Genomic DNA, 23,752 nt, shown 5'->3' on the forward strand with positions numbered 1-23,752 from the left:
TGGAAGGAGGCTAATTTTGTATAATTCGCTGCCGACAACTAGGCAAGCATTGGGATGCTTCTGACTCACCATAAGGCCCCGCCGCGGTGGTCTAGTGGCTAAGGTACTCGGCTGCTGTCCCGCAGGTCACGGGATCGAATCGCGGCTGCGGCGGCTGCATTTCCGATGGAGGCGAAAATGTTGTAGGCCCGTGTGCTCAGATTTGGGTGCACGTTAAAGAACCACAGGTGGTCGAAATTTCCGGAGCCCTTCACTACGGCGTCTCTCATAATCATATGGTGGTTTTGGGACGTTAAACCCCACATATCAATCAATCAAACTCACCATAAGGGAGCCCACTGTCTGGCAACGGCATTGCCTCTAGGGTGTTTAACAAATTGATTATTGTTGTCACTTCAGCCGTTCCGGATATGATTTATTTATTTATTGTTCTATACTTAAACATTTTTGATGTCGGTAATTGATGCATCTTAATGCCACTGCATTATCTTGTTTACACTTCTAGCCTGGGTCTTCGATATGAGTGGAGGCGGCTCATCGCCTTCATCCATCTTACTGTTCGCAATATCAGTTAGCTCTTTCGAGCTCACGTGTGGAGCGAGAGTTACCCCATTTACGGGGATTTTCAGGGGCGAAGCTTCTTAAGCCTTGGGTTGTACGTTCCGTTTCGTCGTGCATCGTCGTAGTAACCAGTTAAATTACATTGCATGTCTATAAAACCGGTCACAGCATATCCACGGAATGAATGATGATAAGTGGGGAGAAGCGTATCAGTCCATCCGTGCGTCCGATTCGGGCGGTCTGGCCTCATACTTCTGAACGATGCTGAGCTTCCAGACGTCGGTGGACGAGGCACAGACCACTCGTATTACCACGAGGACGGGCTGCGGAGAGTTTCGCTTCACTCGTCATCATTCACCTCGTGGGTCGATATGTTGCGATTCTTTTTTTCTCCTTGAGGCTTTTCCATTTTCTCGTTCAAATCTAGCATAATCTTTAACTGTACGTTCAGTTTCCTTATTTTATTATTAATGACAGTCTTACCGGACACCCACGGGCACGCGTGACCCCGACACCAGACCCTCGGTCACACGTCTGCCCAGCTCACCGTGGCTTTCGGGTCTGTTGAAGTGGATGGCCAAGATGTGAACCTAAAATAGGGCCATGCCTCTAGGTTTCCAAGAACCAAACCGGGATAAGAACCGAAGGTGTGGCTCTCATCGTTTCCTTGCGTTTGAGAGACCATGGTTCTCCTCGACACTCTTCCATAAATAATGTTGAATAAGGATGGTAAAGGTTAAATAATGAGTTCATCATTTAGTTCAGGTGTAATCCGCGATGGCCAGTTGATACGCATACCAATTAAATTTCATTTGAAGTGAATTCGAAAGACTGTAACTGTAATAGGATTACAACGCTTCCGCAACAGTAACACTGTTTGTAGAGCCATAAGAAGAGAAATTAGGGAGAGTTGGTAAACACTCATTTGACAGTTTTATATAATTAAAAAAACAGCCTGAACAAAAACATGTGCCCGCCAGGGATCGAACCTGGGACCTTCCGCGTGTTAGGCGGATGTGATAACCACTACACCACGGGCACTGCGTGGAGGTAGCGCGTTTGTAGGAATGTGTAATAAATGTGTCAATTTGCAATATTGTCAATAGTTTTTGTGTGGCATAATTTATTACTTTCATTTTTTGTACACTGTACCTCGACGTGAACAAGTCAAAGGCATTCCTCAATGCGACCAAAATGCACAGCAGCTAGCTCATTCATCCCGACAATGAGACTCTCACCACAATATTATTCTACTAATACTACGTAACCTGCAAAAACAGCGCTCATTTCCGTCGCGAACGCATAGAACACCGTTTCTCGCCGTTTTAGTACGAAATAGGTGGATACATCTATCACAGCCTGATCACAGCCACTTCCTTTATCTACCTTTTTCCTTCCTCCGTGATCGCAGCACACGCGAGCGATGGCAGCGCCGCTTTTCATGCTTTGCTGAATTTCTTTACAGTCACAAAAATGCACGTATTAAGCAATTAAACCAAATAAAAATATAAGCTAACTTTTTGCGGTGTGTAAACTTCCACACGTCAATGTTATTTTTTTAAATAGAAGCTTTAAAACTTCTCGGCTTCTCGGCTAGGTGTCTGTCGCTATGGGAACTGCCACACGTTGCCAAGCATGGCGGCGGGCGTGCGATGTTCCGTGTTCGAAAAGCGCGTCGCCACCGGGTTGACCTTCCCGTTAGTGTAGCGCGGAACCCTTGTTACGACGCAGCTGCCTAGAGAACGAACGCATCGATGCTCGTTTTAGATGATCGCGGGAGGAAAAGACGACCTCGCGAATGTCGATCATATGATCGCCGGCGCGATCAGCGGTTTCGTCACTCGTTTCCTATGCCAGCCCTTCGACGTCGTCAAGATTCGATTCCAGGTGAGTCGTGTTGCCTCTAGATTGCGACGCGATCAGTTTTGAATAGCCTCGCAGGCTTGTCAATGACTGCATGATGTGATCACATCTGTGAATAGCTGCTGGCTTATCCAATGCGGAAGAGAAAAAACACTTTGAACCTTATTAACGAAACATCGTGTTTGCTTGCGATCTTCTCCTCAAACGCGCGTCGTGTTAACGTTTACAGTGTTCTTTTCCAATCTCTTTCGGACATTGTTGCGTTACATTTTGTTGCGTGCAATTGGTTTAACCAACGTGCATTTATTTGGGTCAACGCACCGTGCAACCTCCGGATATAGGGTACGCCTATTGATATAACAGCACAATCGCAAGAACACGGTCACTCTTGACCGCGAATGCCTCTAACCCGAACCGTGATCGAATGTAATCGCCATGAGCCATGCACCGTGCGACATCTGTATTGGACGCAGCCTGATTTCTGTTGTCACAACAGCTACAGCTGGACCCCATCACGACGGCCAAGTACACGGGAATATGGCACGGCACCGGGCGCATTCTACGCGAGGAAGGCGTCGCCGCATTCTGGAAGGGGCATGTGCCTGCCCAGATGCTCTCCATCGTCTACGGTGGAGTACAGGTGAGTACAGGCGGTCGTGGCGAAAGCCTAAGTTCGTCGCGATGCATTATTGTCAACAAACAATGAGCCTTTCAAAAACACGTGGTTTCCGACAGCTGACCTTGGCCGCTGTATGTACATATGTGCGCTGCTTTCGTAGTGTTCGCTTATGTTTTGCTGCGCAATAACTAAGAATAGAAGTGAAAACGCATCTGCGCTTGCAAACGTGCCGGGTTCGATGCGCGGTTTAGTTAAGTTTGCGTTTACCGCCGCTGTATTTATCATTCAGATATGTTATTTCCGACGGCGGTCGAATTTCTCAAGCGCGATTCGCTCGTTGGCACGAGCCGCGGCAGGGATCCATCCTCCGATCACTTTCGATCAGAGATCGCCGCATCGGAAAAAACAAAAAATAAACAATTCTATGAGCAGATTCGAACGTTTTGTACGACTTTACGCCGTGTTTAACTTTTTATACGATTTACACCGTGTTTTATCGACATTTGGCGAGCGGATCGAGTTAGGTTTCGTTTTGACGCGTCGTCTGCTACGATTTACGCCGCCATTTTGGTTCCTTCCTAATCGTTCCACACAGAGGCGGATATTACTGCAGGCGCGGTCGATGACACCCGTCGTGTGATTCCTCGTCTTCGATGAGCCTCGATATAAATGCACCTTCTGGTGCGCTGGGATGGCCGGGAGAATGGGTCTCCGCGCTCGCGCGTCGCCAAGGTCAAGGGCGCGTCTTTCGTTTGCGCTTTCTTGGCGACTGTGTACGGGTTGAGCAGCGATTCGCGCGTAAACAGTGGAAGGAAAGTGGGAAGGAGGGGCGTTGGTGACAGAGCGTCGCAGCTGCGTCGAGTAGAGCTCGTGCTTAACTCTCGGTAAAGTCGACGCACGTTTAGTGATTAAAAGGCTAGTTTGTAGTCGTTGAAACTTGGTTCTTGCGTGTGCGTGTGATGAGCGTGAGCCATTACGAACATCTTGTTTTAAAGATTCAGCAAAACCATTTTTTTTTCCTGGGTGTTCGGTGATTTGTGAAAATTCGATACTTGGTATATCGCAATATATAAAAAACTTATCTCGGGTTTATTCCAAGCCCAATAGAAGTTATTATTTACAGTCACTAGCTAAGGTTTACAGGACTCGTGATTTACAAAAAAAAAAAAAGCTGCATCACTGCAAAGGCTCTGCACGTTGCCTCACAATCAAAGCTTCAGCGTGTCTTTTACAAGGACATGTACTAAATTGGATGTGACATGCTTTGACACTGTAGAATATGTCTTTTTTTGTGGAACACGCTCCTTGTAAATATTTTTAGTCAGGTCAGTCAGAAGTTGTTACCAAGCACAAGAAAAAGTGAGTACTTTTGTACAGCGTTCGTTGGAAACAAAATGTGCATCGTTCTCATTGCGGTACAGTCTGGGAAGCATTATGTGTGGAAAGTGCGGCTCTGCTTGTTTCTTTGTAATTTTAAGGTAATTGCACTGGTAAAAGTGCACTGCCTCGTCTGCTTGGCTTCTTTGTAATGCTGTAGCAGCAGTTTCCCTTCCCATCTAATTTGAAGACAGATTTATAAGCTATAGAGACCTTTTCTTTCCTTTTCCTTTTTAAAGTTCCTTACAGGCCCTTTACAGGGCATTGAGTAAGGGGGGTAATTGGTGAAGTTTTACAGATCACACAAAATTAATTCACGCGTTACAAAGCGTATCAGCACAATGAAAATATGACGCGGTTTGCAATATAAGTTGAAGTTAACAGGCGATAACAAGAAAAAAGAAAAGGCGATTTCATAGTGCACACACGACAGTGGGAACCGAATGCAGTCATTATAGCATATGAAGGCGACATCCACCAAAGATAGCCAGCTGGCTTTACCTCAACGACGTGCCGTAATTTGTTTATAAGTTGCAGAACATACAATAGAAAAAGCACCAAAAAACGCAGAACCTATGCCCATATACAGAAAACATTTCCAGTGTGCAACAAACATAATCGGGCACAAAATCCGACACAAAAAAAAAAAAAATGTGCAGAACAGTGGCAAGTCTATTGTGAGAAGAGAGTAAGCAGCAACTGACGGAAAGAATCATTGTCTGATACAGATGCGATGTTATCTGGAAGACCATTCCACAAACGTATGGCGCGAGGAAGAGCAGATGAGCATCATCTGATGAGCAGCTGAGCATCTTTGCACATAAGCATCATATTAATTGTGTCCGGTAAAATCGGAAGAGAAGTTCACAGTGCTTAAAATTTTCTGTTTTTACTGTGAAAACATAGGGAAAACGAGAATGTGCTTCAAAGAACAGATGAGACATGCACTGGTTTTACAAACTGCTTCTTCTTGCAGCAATCACTACAAATTCTAGCGTCACATAACTATGCATGTACATGCAAACATTGCGCATTGCATAGGTTAACACGAGGGACAGTTTACAAACATGTATGCATCTAAAAACCTAAAGACACATATTTGTTAACTTTCTCTATTGTTACATACACAATATTTGGCCTTGCAATGTGTTAGTAAGCACAGTTGTGCGATTTTGGCATTTGTATGCACTCGTGTTAGAAGAATAGAGCTGCTGTTAGTCGGCACCAGTGCCCCTCTCATCACTTTTTCGCTGTTCATTCTGCTCTTCACTTAAGTTTTCACCTTAAAAAAGTCACAGTTTCGTCGCAAGGGCAAAGCAATGAATGCGATAGTGAGAAATTGGAATTCCACATAGACATCAGCTAGGAGCTCAATACTTCCAGCATGCCTATGAAGCACCAAGAGGGACACTTGAAAACAATGCACAGGTATACACAGGAGATTCGGGAACGAAAAACTGCCATAGTTGTTACGAATTTGTGTTTGAGCAACACACTAGAAGTGTCGACAGTGCAGAACCTGGTGCACTAACACATTTCTTTATCTTTCGAAATTGCGTGCCGACTAAGTCGAACCAAAATGTTGTTGAAGGGCTAGAACTTGTGTGCTAAAATTGGCAGCGTACGCATCTTTAACTCTGCTGATTAGCTGCGCTAATCTAGGAGCGTAAATGGCTCACTAAAGGTGATGGAAAAAAAAGCCAAGCCCACAGGACACTCATTCTTTCTGTGTTAAATTCATTGTATTTAACTTGCATTATATTGTTAGCCTATCTACAACACACTCCCTCATGGTAATATCCCAACCAGAGACCTTCGAATTAAAGGAATGAATCAGTGAATGAATGAATCAACGTGAAGTACCACGGGTACTCCATGCACATTATGTTAATGCGATAGCGTTAGAGAGCTCGTGTCGCAGAAAACCCGCCACTGGCATCGGCCTCGTTGGTTGTGAGCGAAGTCTGTGACCGAAAAATCAAGTTATCAAGATGGCCGCAGGATACCACTACTTTTCCACGCATGCGCGCGCGATCACACTGAAAAAGCCGCGCGTTCGAAGAAAAAAAAATGCTCAACGTCACAAGGCGCGGTATTTTTTGCCCTGCCACCCCTCCCTGTTTAGCTTCCAGCGCTTTCGAAACTCCACTCGGACTAGACGGATTCTTAAAATTTTTACGGTGTTGAATTTAAGAGGCAATAAACTCTTCTAGTGAATTAATTCAATGGTTACATAAAAATAGTGTTTGAGGGCCCCTTTAACGCATTTTGTTCGACAGGTGTCACGATGAAAACGAGCCCATTCGGCAATAATAGCGGGGGCTGGTCTAATTTACTGTGTGTGTGCTTGTGTGCATTCTTGTGTATATAACAAAACATATTAATAAGTATGCACTTAGCGGTTGAAGAGTGCACTAGGGGCCAGATTTCGCTATCGCGTTCAACTCTTAAAGGTGAAGCTTAAGGGTCCCCCAATTTTTGAAGTTCCATCTGATGCCTGGTGTACTGTTTCATGTTTGCATTCCACTGCGTGCACAGTTCTCTTCGTGGGAGTACCTGACACGACAGTTTGAGACGGGCCTGGGGCCCGACCGGTGGCAGCACTGGCACAACAGCGTGAACTTCACTTGTGGCTTTGCATCGGGCTGCATCAGCACCGTTGTGGCGCAACCTTTCGACGTCATCCGCACCCGTCTTGTAGCGCAGATGGAACCCAAGGTTGGTTGACAGCATTGCTGCTCGTGCGCCCTCGTGCCTTGAGGAATAATGCGATGATCATTGCGCGTAGCTCACAGGCCTATTTGCCTTTTCGCTTGATATCAAGATCGCAAAAGCAGCCGCATGTGTTGCTTCGCAAGAAACTTCGGTCCTTTCAGTTGTTACTTTTCAAAATGAAGCCGAAAGCTTGTTTTTTAAATAGCTTAGAATCTTTTGTTCATCACTGTTTGCATGTCTCTTGTCGCCCCAACGCTGACCACACTCTGTCCCTGTCTAGTTCTTGTAAGCTGTGCCGTCCAGTTTAACAAAGGGGCAGTGCGAGTTTGTGCGTCATCACGTTTGCAGAAACATGGCGCTGGTGTCCCAATCACCCAGGCGTTCCCAGGGGAAGGCAGGCATCGGTTGGAGAGCCCTTGATGGCTCAGGCGAGAAGGGGGTGATTTGTAATGCCAACTTATGCGAACTAGAGAACTCAAGAGATCAAATCGACATTCAGGTTTAGGCTAAAACGCTTGTAGAGAGTAGTCGCCAACTGCTAGTATGCTTGCCAAATAACCAGTTGTTTCTAGCTGCAGAAAAACAATGCGAATAGAGGCGTAAGTGGAGACATTAGAGGCACATGTGATGTGATAAGAAAACTGAAACTTTGCATGCATAAAATGAAGCTCACTGACATTATAAGGGAGCGTACTTTGGAGAGTACTGGCAGGTGTCGTTTTCTGCAGTGTATGCGAGTTAAGCTGATGGTGATGACGTTTATCAAAGTTGCCCGTGTTCAGTCTCTTGGCCTATCTTGTTCGACATCATCAAGTCACTTTGTACGCTTGTGTGCAGACGTACCGCTCCATAAGGCAAGCGGTGAGCTGCATGTGGCGGCAAGAGGGCCCAACGGCCTTCTACCGCGGCCTGCTGCCCACTCTTCTGCAGATTGGGCCTCTGACGGGATTCCAGTTCGCCTTCTACTACTTCTTCGTCAACCTCTGGGAGTTGCTGCTCCACCCGGAGAGCCACGTCACCGGTACGCACACCTGGCGAAGAATTTTAACGAATATTGCATGCTTGTACTCTGTTGCGTGCTTAGAAGGTTTCACTTAACATGTCACATAGTGCAATTGTTTTTTTTAAACAAAGCTTCTATGCCCCACAAATGGGTCTTGTGGGTGTAACTGCAAAGAAATATGGCACTCGCAAGCACAAAGAAATTTTACCTGTGAAGGAGCGCTGGTCATATGCATACAGTAGACTCTTGTTACATGGAGTCTGAAGTGACTAGAACAACATGTTTCATTTAATAGGAGTCTTTACAGCGAAAGCTGTTATGAGATCACAACACGGGTGGCAAGTGCCTTAGTTGTCCACTGCCACCACCGGTGTTTGTAACCACCACCGCATAAAATGAGAAAAAAAAAACTCGGTAAATAAAAAACAACAAGGACACAATGGGAATCAAATGCGGGACCCCTGCATGCCAGCCCAATATTCTAGCACTGAGCCGTGCCTCTCTAAATAAAAACACGGGTGTCCAGAACCCTAAAAACAGTGTAGTAGTGCTTCGAATTCCTTGAATATATTTTTAATGCTGCTATCGCATAAAAGCACTTCTGGTTTCGGTATCACGGTGATGCGTTAACACAAGTCTAGTGTGAATGAAAGACTACAGTTTGGGAAATACTAGTTCCAGCTCTGTCATTTGTTGTCAGTTCCACGTGGTTCACGTAAACAAGTGTGAGTCATTAGTTGCTGACTGACTCCAGCAGCAATTTCTACAATTTAGACTGTATGCCAGACGCACACTTCGCAAACTCAATGAACATTGTTCACAAGCCGTGATAATGTCCACTGCGGCAGGGCTGGCTTGCAGATTCTAGGTGACGAAAACTTTAAAATCATATTAGTATATTCTATATGTGTTGTCTGGCTCTGCTGTGTGGAGAGTAATGACTGTGCATTTCATGAAAACAGAAATTGTCTCTTTTGGAGGGCCTTTTTAAAAATTGTCAGTATTTTTCTTTGTCGTGTCTTCAGAAATGCAGTTGGGAGGACTTGCAAATTCTATGGTTCACTGTTTCACATGTATCACTGTAACTCATTGTATGAAATAGTGTAAATATAAATTGTCTTTACTATGTTTAATGCTTCAGATGTCTTTTATTTTCTTGTTTTAACTCGATATCGCTGGTAAACCTACTACAACTATTCATAATGGCTGTGCTCTCTCTGTCACTGCAACTTTGCATCTCGGTTGAGATGTGTCACCCAGCAAGTGTAGAGAATAGTAAAAAAAAAAAGTGTTCACTCGGTGTCACACACTTCGAGTGAGGCCCCGCCGATCCGACATCGACGTGCGGCAGACTCGCAGGCTTCCACTTTACGCTTCGACCTGCGACACCTGAAAGGCCTCGAAGTGGCACATTTCAAATTTATTTGCGGGTTGGCCGACCCGTGCGGGATTGCACATGTGGTGATGTGTGGGCCTGACCGACGCACTCATAGAGCAGACACGGAGATTTTATACAAAACGAACAAGCATTTAATGGAAACAATAGCACAGGCAGGAGATTACAAAAAAAATAACAAATGAGGGAAACTGATACGCGCGATAGAAACAACAGCTACATAACAAAATGGGCTAAAAGAACACCACAAGAGGTACTAGCACAGGCCAATACGCGGAATGTTAATAAAATAACGACAAAAATGGAAATCAGAAAAGAGCGATACAAGGGAATAATTACACAATGATCATGGTGGCGCTTTTGAATTTAAACGTGCGACGCAGCGCACCCTACAAATATTTAAAAAAAGGCTGGTTAAAATAATTTAACAGTTTAAAAATAGTCACAATAAAAAGTTCCATACGGACCAGGCCAGCTCTTGGTGCACGTAGGGGAGTTGACGGGTGCCGCTGAAGGTCTCGCCGGCTTGGTAGACGACGAGGGTGCCCGTAATTGCAGCCGTCTCAATACGTTGCGCGGGTCACTCCGTGCTCGTCGCCCACGCGAGACTCGCGACACCGACGACCGCACTTGTTGCTGGCTGTACGTCAACTGCCCATTCCGATGCAGTCCAAACCTCTTCAGTGACGTACACGTGACCCCGTCTCATCTGGGGGTAATTTTCCTTTTTTAGACCGCCGGTGCCCCTTTCGGTACAGGTGCAGGGCAGACAAGCCGGCGCCACGCTGGGTCGTTAGTCGCCGGATGTCGTCCCCCGAACACAAAAGCGCCCCTCTTTGGAAGATGGGGCCCGCGGATAATCCGAAAATTGGAGTCGTTTGTGACATAGCCCCCTTCTTAAGAATATTACTGCGTAATATTCAAGAAAATCACAAACGCCCAATGTTCGCGAGCTTTCAGTGTTCCGGTTGTCCACCAATGCGTTTTCTTTTTCGCGCACCATTTCACTGATGTGGACGACATCGCAGAGAACACCCGACGCACCACACTTTCACGGTCACTATACGATGAAAGTCAGAACTCGCGCACAACGTCATGGCCACACACATGAAAAGACAATGACAAAAATACTGAACACTTCAGGAGTAAGACAGGTAAGCATTCTTCGATGCCACATATAAAAAAATACACGCTTTAAGCGGTATTGAAAAATCACTTACACGCAGCTTCCGACAAGGATGAATGAAAAATTATTCGGCATGATCATTTGTGCACAGTTCTTGAACATGCTCCACACTAAAGCGCTTCCTTTCAAAATAATAATAGAAAGAAACGTCTTGAATAACATAGCGCCATGTTTATCACACATGCGTACCGTGATAGACTTTGATTATATGACCAACCGGTCTCCTTAAAAATTCAACTAATTAAAATAACCATGTCCCTCAAACAGAGCTTCCCTAACTAAACGTGTAGTAAGTTCAAACATAAAAGCATCGTCTACAAACACACGGACGACACAAGCAAACAATGAATTAACTAAGCTATTGGTCCCCCTCATTAATGGAATGCTCCAAAATCGAAAAACATAACTGAACATTGTTTCAAAAAACACCCCATTAGCCCTGAAGGATAGGTTTACGTTTCGATGTACATATACATAAATTTTATCCGCGCCCGAGGTGGCCGTGCTCTTGGGGGAGCCGTTCGAAGCAAACGGGGCAGACAAAAGCGTGTACGGCCGCTACACGGACGCCTGTTTCCCGTTAGTCTACACCTCGGAGGCATGCCTTCATCGACACTACGTTCTACGGAAACGGGTCTCCGAACCACGTCGTGTCGCTCGGCCGAAAGGCGCTGCCTCGCAAGGCGCCCCGCGTTTCGAGCAGGACAATGGAGCGAAGGGGGTTGGCTTTTCCGAGCTCCACGAACAAATGTCTGCCTCACCCCCCTATCTGTCGGGCGGTTTGAAGCATAGGGACCCACTCGACTGGCGAATGCCACAAAATGCAATCGAAGCTTTCGTTGCGTTGATTGCCATTTGGCAATTCTCGATTTCATGGGTGGATTTACACCCTTCGCTTCTCTCTTGTTCTTGCTTTTGCGGCGTCTTTTTCCTTTTTGCACGTTGCTCAGTGCTCACTTTCGAGAAGTCCGCTTGCAACATTAGCAGAGCAGAACTTGTCTCGCTTGTCTCTTCGGCTATAATGCCTCTACAGTCGGGATTTTCCGTTAACTTGTGGACACCCTGACTTGCGGGAAGCTTGACTGACGGCTGAGCAATGCAAGCGTCTTCCTCGGGGCTGCGCCGCTCGCACCTTGAAGAACTACTTGCCCCAACATTGCCCAGCTCGCAGTGTGCGTCAGCACACGACTCTGTCCCGCTCTCTGTACAGGGGTCCTCACCTACCGGGCCGGAGGTACTGCGAACTTCACATTTAGCTGCTATGGCGACGCACAAACAGGGTGGCTGTGCCAAGTCTATTACAGATGGCATTTCTGCATTAACAAGACTCTCCAGGCACAGCGCCTCGTCGCCATCACTGAGGCCTTCAGTGGCCTTTGTGGCCACAATGGGACTTTCAGCAGCTAACATTTTAGGTTCATGAACCCGATGTTCTCCCCAACAGTACTATTACCTTGGCCGGCTCTCAGTGGTCTGGCACCTACGGGCTCTTTGCCCCTTTTGTGCCTTGCATCCCAGGTCTCAAACATGCGCCGTCTACCTTCCATTTTCTGGCGCAGTAGCTGAACATGATCCTGGTAAGACTGCTTGTTCGGGACACGGTCGGTCACGCTACTGGGCGTTCTAGCGGCTAAGCTGAGACCCGACTGCGCCGCACACAGTCCCAAGCGCTCTTTTTCCTTTTGAATTCTAAGCCTTGAATTTTCTCGCTCCTGTTCCATCAAAAATTTCAGATGTTGCCTGTACCTAATGCGTTCGGCATCGCGCTCCTCTTTAAGTCTATTTCGTTCTTTTTCGACGAAGTTGTATAACTGCTTGCCTACAAAGCCAAAGGCTTTGCCCTGTTCAATTAGCTTCTCAAACTCCGTGTCGTCCATTGCTATAAACAGTTGTCAACCAACAAAGCAATAAAAGGACGTCTACATACTGCACGCTCAGAGTTACGACTGTCTCCCAGACACCACCACGTGGTCGGCCAGTCCTGTCGCGGACGCCAGATAATGTCACACACTTCCGAGTGAGGCCCCGCCGATCCGACATCGACGTGCGGCAGACTCGCAGGCTTCCACTTTACGCTTCGACCTGCGACGCCTGAAAGGCCTCGAAGTGGCACATTTCAAATTTATTTGCGGGTTGGCCGACCCGTGCGGGATTGCACGTGTGGTGATGTGTGGGCCTGACCGACGCACTCATAGAGCAGACACGGAGATTTTATACAAAACGAACAAGCATTTAATGGAAACAATAGCACAGGCAGGAGATTACAAAAAAAAATAACAAATGAGGGAAACTGATACGCGCGATGGAAAGACAGCTAGATAACACAATATGCTAAAAGAACACCACAAGAGGTACTAGCACAGGCTAATACGCGGAATGTTAATAAAATAACGACAAAAATGGAAATCAGAAAAGAGCGATACAAGGGAATAATTACACAATGATCATGGTGGCGCTTTTGAATTTAAACGTGCGACGCAGCGCACCCTACAAATATTTAAAAAAAGGCTGGTTAAAATAATTTAACAGTTTAAAAATAGTCACAATAAAAAGTTCCATACGGACCAGGCCAGCTCTTGGTGCACGTAGGGGAGTTGACGGGTGCCGCTGAAGGTCTCGCCGGCTTGGTAGACGACGAGGGTGCCCGTAATTGCAGCCGTCTCAATACGTTGCGCGGGTCACTCCGTGCTCATCGCCCACGCGAGACTCGCGACACCGACGACCGCACTTGTTGCTGGCTGTACGTCAACTGCCCATTCCGATGCAGTCCAAACCTCTTCAGTGGCGTACACGTGACCCCGTCTCATCTGGGGGTAATTTTCCTTTTTTAGACCGTCGGTGCCCCTTTCGGTACAGGTGCAGGGCAGACAAGCCGGCGCCACGCTGGGTCGTTAGTCGCCGGATGTCGTCCCCCGAACACAAAAGCGCCCCTCTTTGGAAGATGGGGCCCGCGGATAATCCGAAAATTGGAGTCGTTTGTGACACTCGGGTAGTTGGAATCTACGAGTATGACATTAATCCTTCTGATGTTACTGTCAGGGCAACTCGGAAACTGACCCCTCGCTGAACCTGCTACTCCTAAGACACTGTAAATATGTGACAGTTCATGTACATCTCTTGTACCACCTCAGACAACTAAGGTAGAAAAAAGAATCGCAGGTACTATCGGCATCAAATGAAACCCGAACAGCGGCAAGCCTTCACAATGGTGCAGTGCCTGCCATCCAGTTATCATCATTGACAGGCGCGTGCATCCTGTTTGGCAGCTTCGTGCATACATGCGTGCCTGTCTATGGCGATAAGTGAACAGTGCGCACTTCACCATTGCGAAGGCTTGCCGCTGTTCGGGTTTCATTTGATGCCGATAGATCATTGCACTATCTATGTAGGACATGATTTTCAAGCACACCCAAGTTACTGGGTTGTAGTCACAAATAGTTGCGCAGGGGCCGGGACAGTGAAGAAGATTAAATGAGAGGGGAGGGGAGTGCTGAACGAAAAGTCACATAACGCTGCCATTTAAACAATGCATATATCTCATATAGTATGAATAATTTATGCGGGGCATTACGCACCAGGTTTCGAGAAACGTGTTTGTACTAATCACTTGAATCTGTAAGTCTATTCTCGAACACGAGGTTTTGTTCCACGGTTGTGTTCCAAGACATAGTGGTCATGTAGGTTTTTTCAAAACTTACAAAGAATGCTCAATAACAGTCACATCTCTGCACCTTATTCAGATAAAGCATTAATAATCGCAATAGGTGAGTAGATGAGGTAATTCAGCTAAGTCGCAAATATATATTCCTTGCGAGACTTCTAGCAGAACGTCTACGGGTTGCGTGTGTGAGACTCCTGATGTAAGGGCGTACTTTACAGGGGCAACACAGGTCGAGTTTCTCAAAATCAGTGGTACATTGTACATGTCCTGCTTCATGGTAATGCAGTCATGGCAAGTCGGTGTGGCAGGTCTATCAGTGCTTTGAAAAGCATAGAACTGTTAATGAACTCTGCTGCGGGCACATTTGACAAAAAAAGAACAGTACCGCCTTTTTGTTGTGTTCAAAATATTGTGAATTCAAGACTGAGCAAAAAAAAAAATGAGTGAAGCTATGAGCAAGGACAGGCTGCAGGAATTTAGATAGGATGTTCAAAACAGCAAACCAAAGTCGTGAAAAAATCAGCATTCTAGGAAGAAATTCTGAACAGGAAAGCTAATTGGGAGATCTAAAATTGTCATTTAGTACATAGTACCAAGTTCTCATATGGATGAAATAGTTACAATCCTACATCGATGCCCATCCCCCCTCTAAAGTTAGCTTTTGTGTATCTGCATTTTCTGTGTTTGCAGGAGTGAGCCAGAGTGTGGCCTGCGGAGCGCTTTCTGGCTTTATGTCCAAAACACTCGTCTACCCTCTGGATCTCATCAAGAAGAGGCTGCAAGTAAGTTTCGTGCAGATTTTTCTTTTTTCACGGCTTGAACAATCGCCTATTGCCACAAAGTTGCGTACAGAGACATATAGAATATGTTATTTCGAGGGCGAGAGTGTCGCATTCGAGCACCTGTCTGTGCATGAGTGTGTGCATCACACATACGCACACATCATGTCAAGTATGACATCAACGTCTTGTCACATGACTTTTGGAACGAAAGTGAAACTATTTGGCATTAAAGTGAAAGAGTTGATCAATTTTTATTGAGAAATTATTCTTTGAGGACTCTATTGCTGTTTATTTCACCATCAAACAGTAGTAGGAGAGAAACTCAATGCAGAAACTCAACTTTAATTTCATTCCAAAGAGGATATCGACATGATGCCATGAATTTAAAGCAACTTTTCACGTTTTTGGCATATTGGCTCAACAGAATCTGCTCAAACTTGGTACAGTTACTCTTTGGGCCACTGAAATGTGCTTCATTTTTACCAATTAAGAGCTGTGTATGCTCTTACAAATATACACTCAAGCCTCATTGTAACGAAGTTGCATCTTATGTAAAAATAAGTTTGTTATATTTAAAAATTTGTTATGAAGATAATTTCCAACACCTCTTGCCTGACTATTTTTCATTTACTTCATTGTAACTGATATTTTGTTATATCTGTGCTTGTTATATTGAGCATGAAGAAGGTTGTTGAATTCTAAGATGTTGCAGTGAGTTGGTGAGACAACTTCAAGGTGGTGTCGCCACATGAATTTTCTTGCTTACCAAGCATCTTCCCTCAGCAAGCATGACTATTTCTTTACTATTGCGAAAGAGTAATTCCCTGATATAAAAAAATCTTTCTTTTTAACGTCTCTTCAACATTTTTCTTTTTATGAGCCATGTCACACCCGGATTAACAAAATAAAACTTGAGTCTTTCTGCAGCTTTACTGGACGTGCACTTTTGCAGGGCCAGGATAGTCAGTCATTTATGTTGATAATGACATTGCTAACTTCTGTTCTCTTTCTTTCTCATCCCTCTCGCAATGCCAGGTGCAGGGCTTCACAGCGCACGGCGTCCAGTTTGGCCGGTACACTGGCTTCGTCCACTGCATACGCTGCATCGTGATGCAGGAAGGCGTGCAGGGCTACTTCAAGGGCTACTTGCCCAGCGCCTTCAAGTCCATGGCCACCACTTCGTGCTACTTTGCCTCGTATGAGGCTGCCAGCGAGATGTTCCGGCTAAGGCATGGAATACACCAAGGAAAAGTTTCAGGGGGCAGTGACGATTGAACCTTCTGTAGACCTCTGGAATACCCTTTTTTTTCTGCCGCATGTGGGTGTGAGAGCCCACTACAACAGGACGACTGTGCTAAACAACAGCAACTGTACTTGCAAGTCTCCCTCGCATTCTGTATAGACCATACCAGCAACAGAATGAGTGTTGTGTGAATTGGCTGCTGGCTTATTGCGGCTCCAATTCCACATAGTGCTTAAGTTCAGTTCATCCAGTTCTTGGTTGCATGTGTTTCGTTAATAGCAGAGCAGAAATGTGTGCCTTCTGTGGTGCTGCAGCTAAACTAAATGTGCGAATTGGCTCCAGTATAAGACAGTGCCGCCTTTCACAGCTAAGGTGACGCGCATTTTTCAACGCAGCGGTCATGGTTAAATTGTTGCAGTGCATGATAAATAGCTGTATTTATTCTATAGCTCCCATATTTATTTCACGTAGCTATCATTTGTAAAGAACTGAATTTCTTTGAACTATTTGTGAAACTGGGAGTTTATGATTATAGTTGTGTTATCTTAATGCTAATATGTTATTATTGTTTTGTATTTGTATGCTCATGCTTCAGTTCTTAATTAAAAACTGATAGTGTCAGAAGGCTTTGTTTTGGGTCCTCCTTCTGTCTTTACTTCTGTCTGGCCTACTTTTGTCATTCTGGGAATTAAACCTCATTAACATTTCAATTAACACTGTTGTTATATTTTTTGCCCTTGCCACAGATTATTCACATTCGAACCTTACTGTGTATGAAACGGGCACACTGTGGTTGTAAATGTGCTATTACTAAACTAAACCCTCTGCAATAAGCTAATTGTGAATAAACTTTTAGTGATATTCAGCTTGTATTTTAGCTGCGTATGCTGTGTGCAGTTGGCACCTCAGTTTTAGCAATGCTCAGTATCCCTGTTGCGTGCGCATGTAAAACTTTGTTGGGCGTTATGCAACATTGCGTCAAGGCCCTCTGTTTATGTTTGTGTTGACAACCGGTGCGAAAAGGTTACCTTAACCTTAGGTTACCTTAAAGTTACCTTAACGATAGTTGTAGAGGCAGTATGTTGGTTGTGTTGGAGTGAGTGATAACGCCTTTCTTTCGGACATTTTAATTTGAAAGTGAGGGCGAAGCACTAGAATGTTTTGCATAATCTAGAAACTCAAAGCTGTTGAGTCATTCCCTTTTTTTTCTTACAATGGGAATCGCAGAGATGGGAGAGTGCATGCTTTTATTAGTGTTTATGTTCCTGCAAGTCACTTGCACTGAGAGAGGCAAGCAGTTTACATATGTTAATAGAATGCATCTGCAGCACTCCCAATTGTTTAGCATTAGGGTGCTTATCCTTTGTTCTTGACTCTAAAATATGCATGACAAATTCTTGACTGTTTTACTATCAGCACACATATGCCTCACACTATTAATCAAGTCAAAGTTCCAAGCATATGTGTGGTTTTTCATAGTGTATCTGTAGCTTAAGTGGCCCAGTGTTCACTCAATTAACCTGCAATTAACCCTCCACCCTAAAAACCATGAGTTATCAAGGAAAATTTATTCATGCTGTATCTTACTGTATTGTGCTAATTAGGCCTTGTTTCCAGCACCTCTGATGGATTGTGTCTGTACAATTGTACAACATATTTTTGTCAACTTCCCTGTCAAAGGCCACAGTTCATAGCCTTATTAGGTAGAGAACTGAGGTTACATTTGATATATTTGATATGCAACACACATAGTTGCATTGTTTTGCTTTGGTATTGTTGCGTGATAGTGATGTTGCCATCAGAAGTCAGGGTTTACTCTCAGTGTTGTTTGTTTATTTCTCTAGGCATTTTGGCTTGCACTCTTGTACAGCATCACACAGTGCTAAGCCCGACTTCTTCGCTTAGCACTTTCCTACATTGAATATGCATAGCCAAGTGAGAATGTGTGCAGCTCAAGCATACTGAACTGTTGTTTATGTGCAACAGCTTTAGCATCCTCTTGAAAATAGGACGCAAAAATATGGCACTGTCTTATGCAAATACAAGGAGTACTCACTGTCACTTCTGATATGCTGAAAATTACGTCATACACTATGCCACACTATGCCACTGCGGGCACTCTTCTCACTACGGTATTGTTATCACTCCTTGAGTAATTGGGAATATGTACGCTGTCGAAACAATGCTGTATTAGCAGATTACCTCAAACAATGCACTGAATCTAAAGAATATGCCGTGAAGAAAAGAAGTTAGAGGTGCTAGGCCTCCAAATATAAATATCACTTCGTACCGTATTACTGAAGCTCCACAATTGCAGAATCACTTTTGTAAGCTCTACTGCAACACATTTGCGCATTGCTGTGAAATGTATTAATAAGGAATAGAACTGCTGAAAAAGAAAGCTTGCTACCAGAGTTCCACATGTGTTATTATATTACGAATATCCGAAATATTTTCTAATGCCCTCTGAATTTGATTCATGTTCAATTGTATACTGTTGACGTAAACCTTCAAAGTTTCCCATTTGTCGTGTTCTAATTACGAATTTCCTCATCTCTAAGAGTATGGAAGGAAATGCAACATTATGTGTATGCACACTCAACAAGAGGCTGTTGCTATTGTTTTCCTGTATACGGTGTAGTATTGTAGCACTCTTCGCGGCTTGTAAACCTATCATTGGTTCACAAGCAAATAGTCTGCAATATCATCAAGCAACATAGCAAGACCCTGGTTCATTGGCCATACAGCAGTTTGAAGCATAAGCATCTTCAGGAAGGCATAAGTGTGTTACAAACTTAAGATCATATTGGGACAGTATTTTTCAGCACTTTTGTGGCATAGATAGCACATGTACTATGTTACTGCAAGTGCGCAAGTCATTATGTGCATGCACATAATGACTTGCACTTAATGGTATGCACATAATGTCATACCAGACAAAAGATACGAGTGCGTACCGTGCGTGTGTCCTATTCCGAATCTGGTAAGTTTTACTTCTGTGTGGTTCTCTGAATCAATCAACTTCAGTGGGTTGTACTGTAAGGGACCGTATTTGAAATTATTTTGCTAGTGCACTTTGTGTACTTTGTGACTCTGAGGTGAACTCTTAGTTTGAATTATGTATCTATGGTCGTACCAATTGTCAATCTTGTGACACTGTCAAGTCGCATTTGTTTGTGTGTTCTTTATTGTGTGGCGTAGCGGTAGAGGGTTCCAGCGTGTGTCCGTTGTTTTTCTATGCATACGTCACTACTTACACAGATGTTTTCCCCATATTACCAGTAGAACTAATACACCAATTACCAATGTACCTGGAAATAGTACGTTATGTTTACTCTGACAAATGTGGAACAAAATTGGCCATAAATGCGGTAAATGTTCTCTTTGGGGAGCGAGAAACTTAGTTTAATTATCGCGGTAAACGCTGTCACGTTGCATAGAGCTCATTGCATGTGAAAGCATTGGAACACTTTGTTCATGTTTCATATGCGAGAGGAACCCATGTGTTTTTTTTTTTTTTTTTTACAAGACATGGTTTTTCGCTTATGTGTACCAAAGATTTGCGCACATTTTTCATGCTATTCAGTCTTCGTGCGCTTTGTTGACTTCTCTCTTTTCCCAGGCGTTTATGCCTTTTTCTTTTAGCACTAACATTAAGATATGCTTGCAGCTTAGGTACTGACATCCTGCACATGTTAATAAGCCAGCCATTCAGGTGGCAAACTGCAACGAAGAATGCCCTGTTCTCTGTTCAAGCCAAATGGCAATTGTCAAAAGCGAACAGTAGACCTGGCAAAGGCAAATAAAATCCCCTGTGGTTTCTGAATAATGTTTAAATTTCACCTTCAGTCTTGTCAGTAGACATTGTTGATGTGTGCATGTATTAGCTTGGCTCTATGTAGTGCTGCTACCATACTTTCCTGTACTGTAATTCTACCAAGCGTTCATGTGTACGTCCACATTTTGTTGTTTTTGTGCGTCACGCTCGTCCAGGTGCTGTTAAGGGAGTCCTTCACTCGATTCATAGGGCATCCATTCACTGTTAGCTGGACTACTGGATAATATGTCTAGTGCAGCTGCGTTAAACTGTGATAGCATGTATGCATATAGGTAGCAGTGGACGCTGCACCAGCTGGGCTCTTTGTGTTTGTGGTTACAGAAAAGGTTTTTTGTGTAACCAAAACCTTGTAATAAATTCCTAGAGCAGCGTTGTTTGTTTTCAATTTGTGGCTTTTTTTCTCCATTTCCTGGCACATTAGATAGAGCACAGAGGGTATTAAGGCATGACATTCAATTGTCGCCCATACTCTGTGTTATGTGAGTTAATCCTTGTGTGTTCACACATAAATATGTGCAGGGTTCTCTATCAGGTGGGGTGAAGGTCAATTGTAGCAGCCCCCTCCTTATTAGGTCAATGTATGGGGCTGACTTATCCCCCCCGCCCTGTGCTTTCCTTGTTTACACCCCTATGCGTTCACCAAACAAACTGGTGAAGTGTTAACACATTTGGTAGAGCTCTTCATTTGTAATTGAATACCTTTATAAAAACGTGAGCAGCCCAAAATTTTGGTGGGGCAACATAGGTGCACTTGCAAGTTATGATGCAACAACCTGTGCGTGTGAAGGTACAGCTCATCATGTATACCTGTTGTAGCCCCACTCAATTTATCCCTGAAGACATTACTAAGCGCGGTAATGTTCACAGGCAATTTTTGTTGAGTAGCACTAGCCTATCCTAGTCCAATGAAAAATGCGTAAACAGTGGTTTTGTCGAAACGGTAACTCGACACAACCCCTGTATACAGATTTTTCATCGCAAGCTTCCATCTTCACCCACCTGCCTACCGTTTTTGTACTACGATAGCCCAGCATTCATACATAATTCTCAATGGCTTCGATCAAATACTGGTCAACATTAATAAACAATGTGCATAATCAGGGATCCTTTATGAACTGCACATTTTAGGGCACCACATAAGCACTTGAGTCAGGGGGGGGGGGGGGGGGGAACCTGAAAGGCCTAATCACCTGGCATCAGCTCAACCCATGAGATCCCTTTTCCCCAGACACAACTCGGCCACCCACGGCTAGGCATAGGAGGAGGTCGAACCCTCCCATTGGCTCGGGTCCGCGGTGATGCCGCTCACCAAACGCCCGCCTTTGCAGATGCCCCTGCAGGGTAATTTCACGAAAAGACCGTGTGCACATGCCAATAAGAACTCTTTACAATAGGTTTTGTAAAGACAAAGGAATGCAAGAACGTATGCAAAGCAATGAAATTAGACTACTACAAGCACTAGCAGGCTATACTTCACTTGGGGGCAAAGTTAACACCCTTGGGCTTAAGTGATTACCTAAGCACTATCGCAGTGTAGTCGAACATATTTTTCATTGGAGTCGACAGCACGTGATACTACATATTGCATTTCATAAATAAATCGGAATATTTCTACAATAGCAGACATCCCAAAACACAAAGCAAGGCACGTCATCCAGAATGTAGCTTTCTTTTCTTTCAATTTATATTCATTGAGACCTTCCTTTTTGTCACGACAGCCATTCTGATGCGGCCTGATCCTCAGCTGATCCATATCTGTTTATACACGTAAAATCTTCAAACAAAAAATGTTGCTGGGGGTAATTTTCGCAACTGTTCTTCATCGTAACAGAAAGCGCTTCCCCTAGCAGCACGTTTATGTATCCCTCGCTCACTGTCCCCACCCTCAGTGGAAAAGAAGCATAAGCATGTGCACAAGAAAAAAATCACAGCATATTTACGGAGTGAATGATGAGTGGGACGAAACATCTGTCCGTCTGCCTGCCCGCCCGTCTGTCTGTGCGTTCGTTTGTGCATCTGCTCGTCTGTCTATTTGTTTGTGTGTCTCTCTTTAATACTGTCGATTAAGGCTGATGCAGGACAATGTTAGACTAAGAGGAGCTTCACCCCTAAAAAAGAAAATGCGAGAAAAGATGGAAGGGCTAGAGTGCCAAATAGAGGTTTGTTTGCAATTCAAGTTTTGCGAGATATGAACCTTGCTATTTTAATGCCAAAGGTATACATGGGAATGGAGTCGGGTTAGACATCATAGCCCCAGTACAGTTTCCTTCAAAAGGTGCCATAGCCACGGCTACTACATGCCATAACAATGATAATACGTACGTGCAAATATAAAAGCAACAATTACAAGACTGAATCGAGCTGGTGGGCACCTATCATCCAGAATATGTTAAAATTGTAGTAACACAAAGCTTTGAAAGTGAGATAACTTGACATAAGTTTCTATGTGTAATGTAGCCTAGAACATATTTTAAATCAACTTTAAAGTATGCCATAGAACTGAGCACCTCGTAATATCACCATTAACATAGTTTGAATGTAAACAACCAAGAACTGCTGACATCACGAGTTTGTTTTGGCTGCTATGCTCTGTGTGTGCACTCTCTCCCAAAGTGGCTCTCGCCATAGCGTTCGGGTGAACATGAGTTCGATCACATGGCAAGGCCGTTACTGTTTTGCGCTCACATGGCCAACTCTGTTTGCAATAAAAAGAAGAGAGAGAGAGAAAAAATGCACTGGGCCCTCTCTCACTGTTCTCTGAAACTGAAATGCGACGCCACAAAAACGTTATTAAACAATCACCTTCACATGCTTGAGAAAAAAAAAAAAAGGCATAATAAACGTGCACCAGTACTCTTTCGATTGTGCTGTTGTACGATTTTTACAAGCACGCTAACAAATTCAACTAGATTGTTTTATGCATAACACTTGTCTACAGTGAAATATCATTAGCCCTGAAGATGCCTCCTAAGCTCGTTCAAATCAAAGTTACTTCATGCGGAGTGTCACAGGGGGACTTGCAATTAATTTCATAATTGTCATGTATTCCACACACTCAACTTTATTCTAAACTTTAGACACACTAAAAGTTTCATTCTAATACCACTGAAGTGTGTTGAAGCACCTCAATCTTTGGGACGTTAAACCCCACATATCAATCAATGAAGCACCTCAATCCTACTTTTGGAGCGCTTGGTTGACTGACGGCACATGCAGGTACCTACCATTCAAGCAAAGCATCGTACAAGAGACAAGGAAGCAGCACTTTGCAAAATGAACTCGTTTTCTCAATTGAAGGCAGGTGAACACTGCTGCATCATGCAATCTTACTTAGCACAGTTGAATCAAATGGAATAGCTGCACTGCCTTTGTGTATAGAATATCTTGGACTGAATCGTCAAGTGTATAGTGACACTTTTCTGACAGCTACAACAATAAACATGCTCCAACACCACTATAGTGACGTCACAACATGTATCTGTGATATGAAATAGCCCATAACAGTTGA

The 23,752-nt window shown here is 44.2% G+C and overlaps 1 protein-coding gene and 1 non-coding gene across 2 annotated transcripts; one reads left to right on the plus strand and one right to left on the minus strand.

Moving 5' to 3' along the window:
- Window positions 1–1,529: 1,529 nt before the first annotated feature.
- On the minus strand, window positions 1,530–1,602 carry TRNAV-AAC (transfer RNA valine (anticodon AAC)). Its single transcript has one exon. It is a non-coding gene; the product is annotated as a tRNA-Val (tRNA).
- A 567-nt stretch (window positions 1,603–2,169) lies between these two features.
- LOC119180355 (mitochondrial thiamine pyrophosphate carrier) lies at window positions 2,170–20,629 on the plus strand. Its single transcript, XM_037431544.2, has 6 exons — window positions 2,170–2,448; window positions 2,921–3,064; window positions 6,959–7,138; window positions 7,973–8,156; window positions 15,072–15,163; window positions 16,199–20,629. The coding sequence occupies exons 1-6, from the start codon at window positions 2,329–2,331 to the stop codon at window positions 16,436–16,438; spliced, it is 960 nt and encodes a 319-aa protein (XP_037287441.2). The 5' UTR covers window positions 2,170–2,328; the 3' UTR covers window positions 16,439–20,629.
- Window positions 20,630–23,752: the final 3,123 nt, after the last annotated feature.

Source organism: Rhipicephalus microplus, chromosome 7 (assembly GCF_043290135.1).
Source record: "Rhipicephalus microplus isolate Deutch F79 chromosome 7, USDA_Rmic, whole genome shotgun sequence".
Taxonomy (NCBI): domain Eukaryota; kingdom Metazoa; phylum Arthropoda; class Arachnida; order Ixodida; family Ixodidae; genus Rhipicephalus; species Rhipicephalus microplus.

Coding starts and splice junctions, on each gene's coding strand:
- LOC119180355 (XM_037431544.2), top strand. CDS start 2,329: ATGATCGCGGGAGGAAAAGACGACCTCGCGAATGTCGATCATATGATC. Junction 7,139..7,972: donor TAGCGCAGATGGAACCCAAG/GTTGGTTGACAG, acceptor GCTTGTGTGCAG/ACGTACCGCTCCATAAGGCA. Junction 15,164..16,198: donor TCATCAAGAAGAGGCTGCAA/GTAAGTTTCGTG, acceptor TCGCAATGCCAG/GTGCAGGGCTTCACAGCGCA.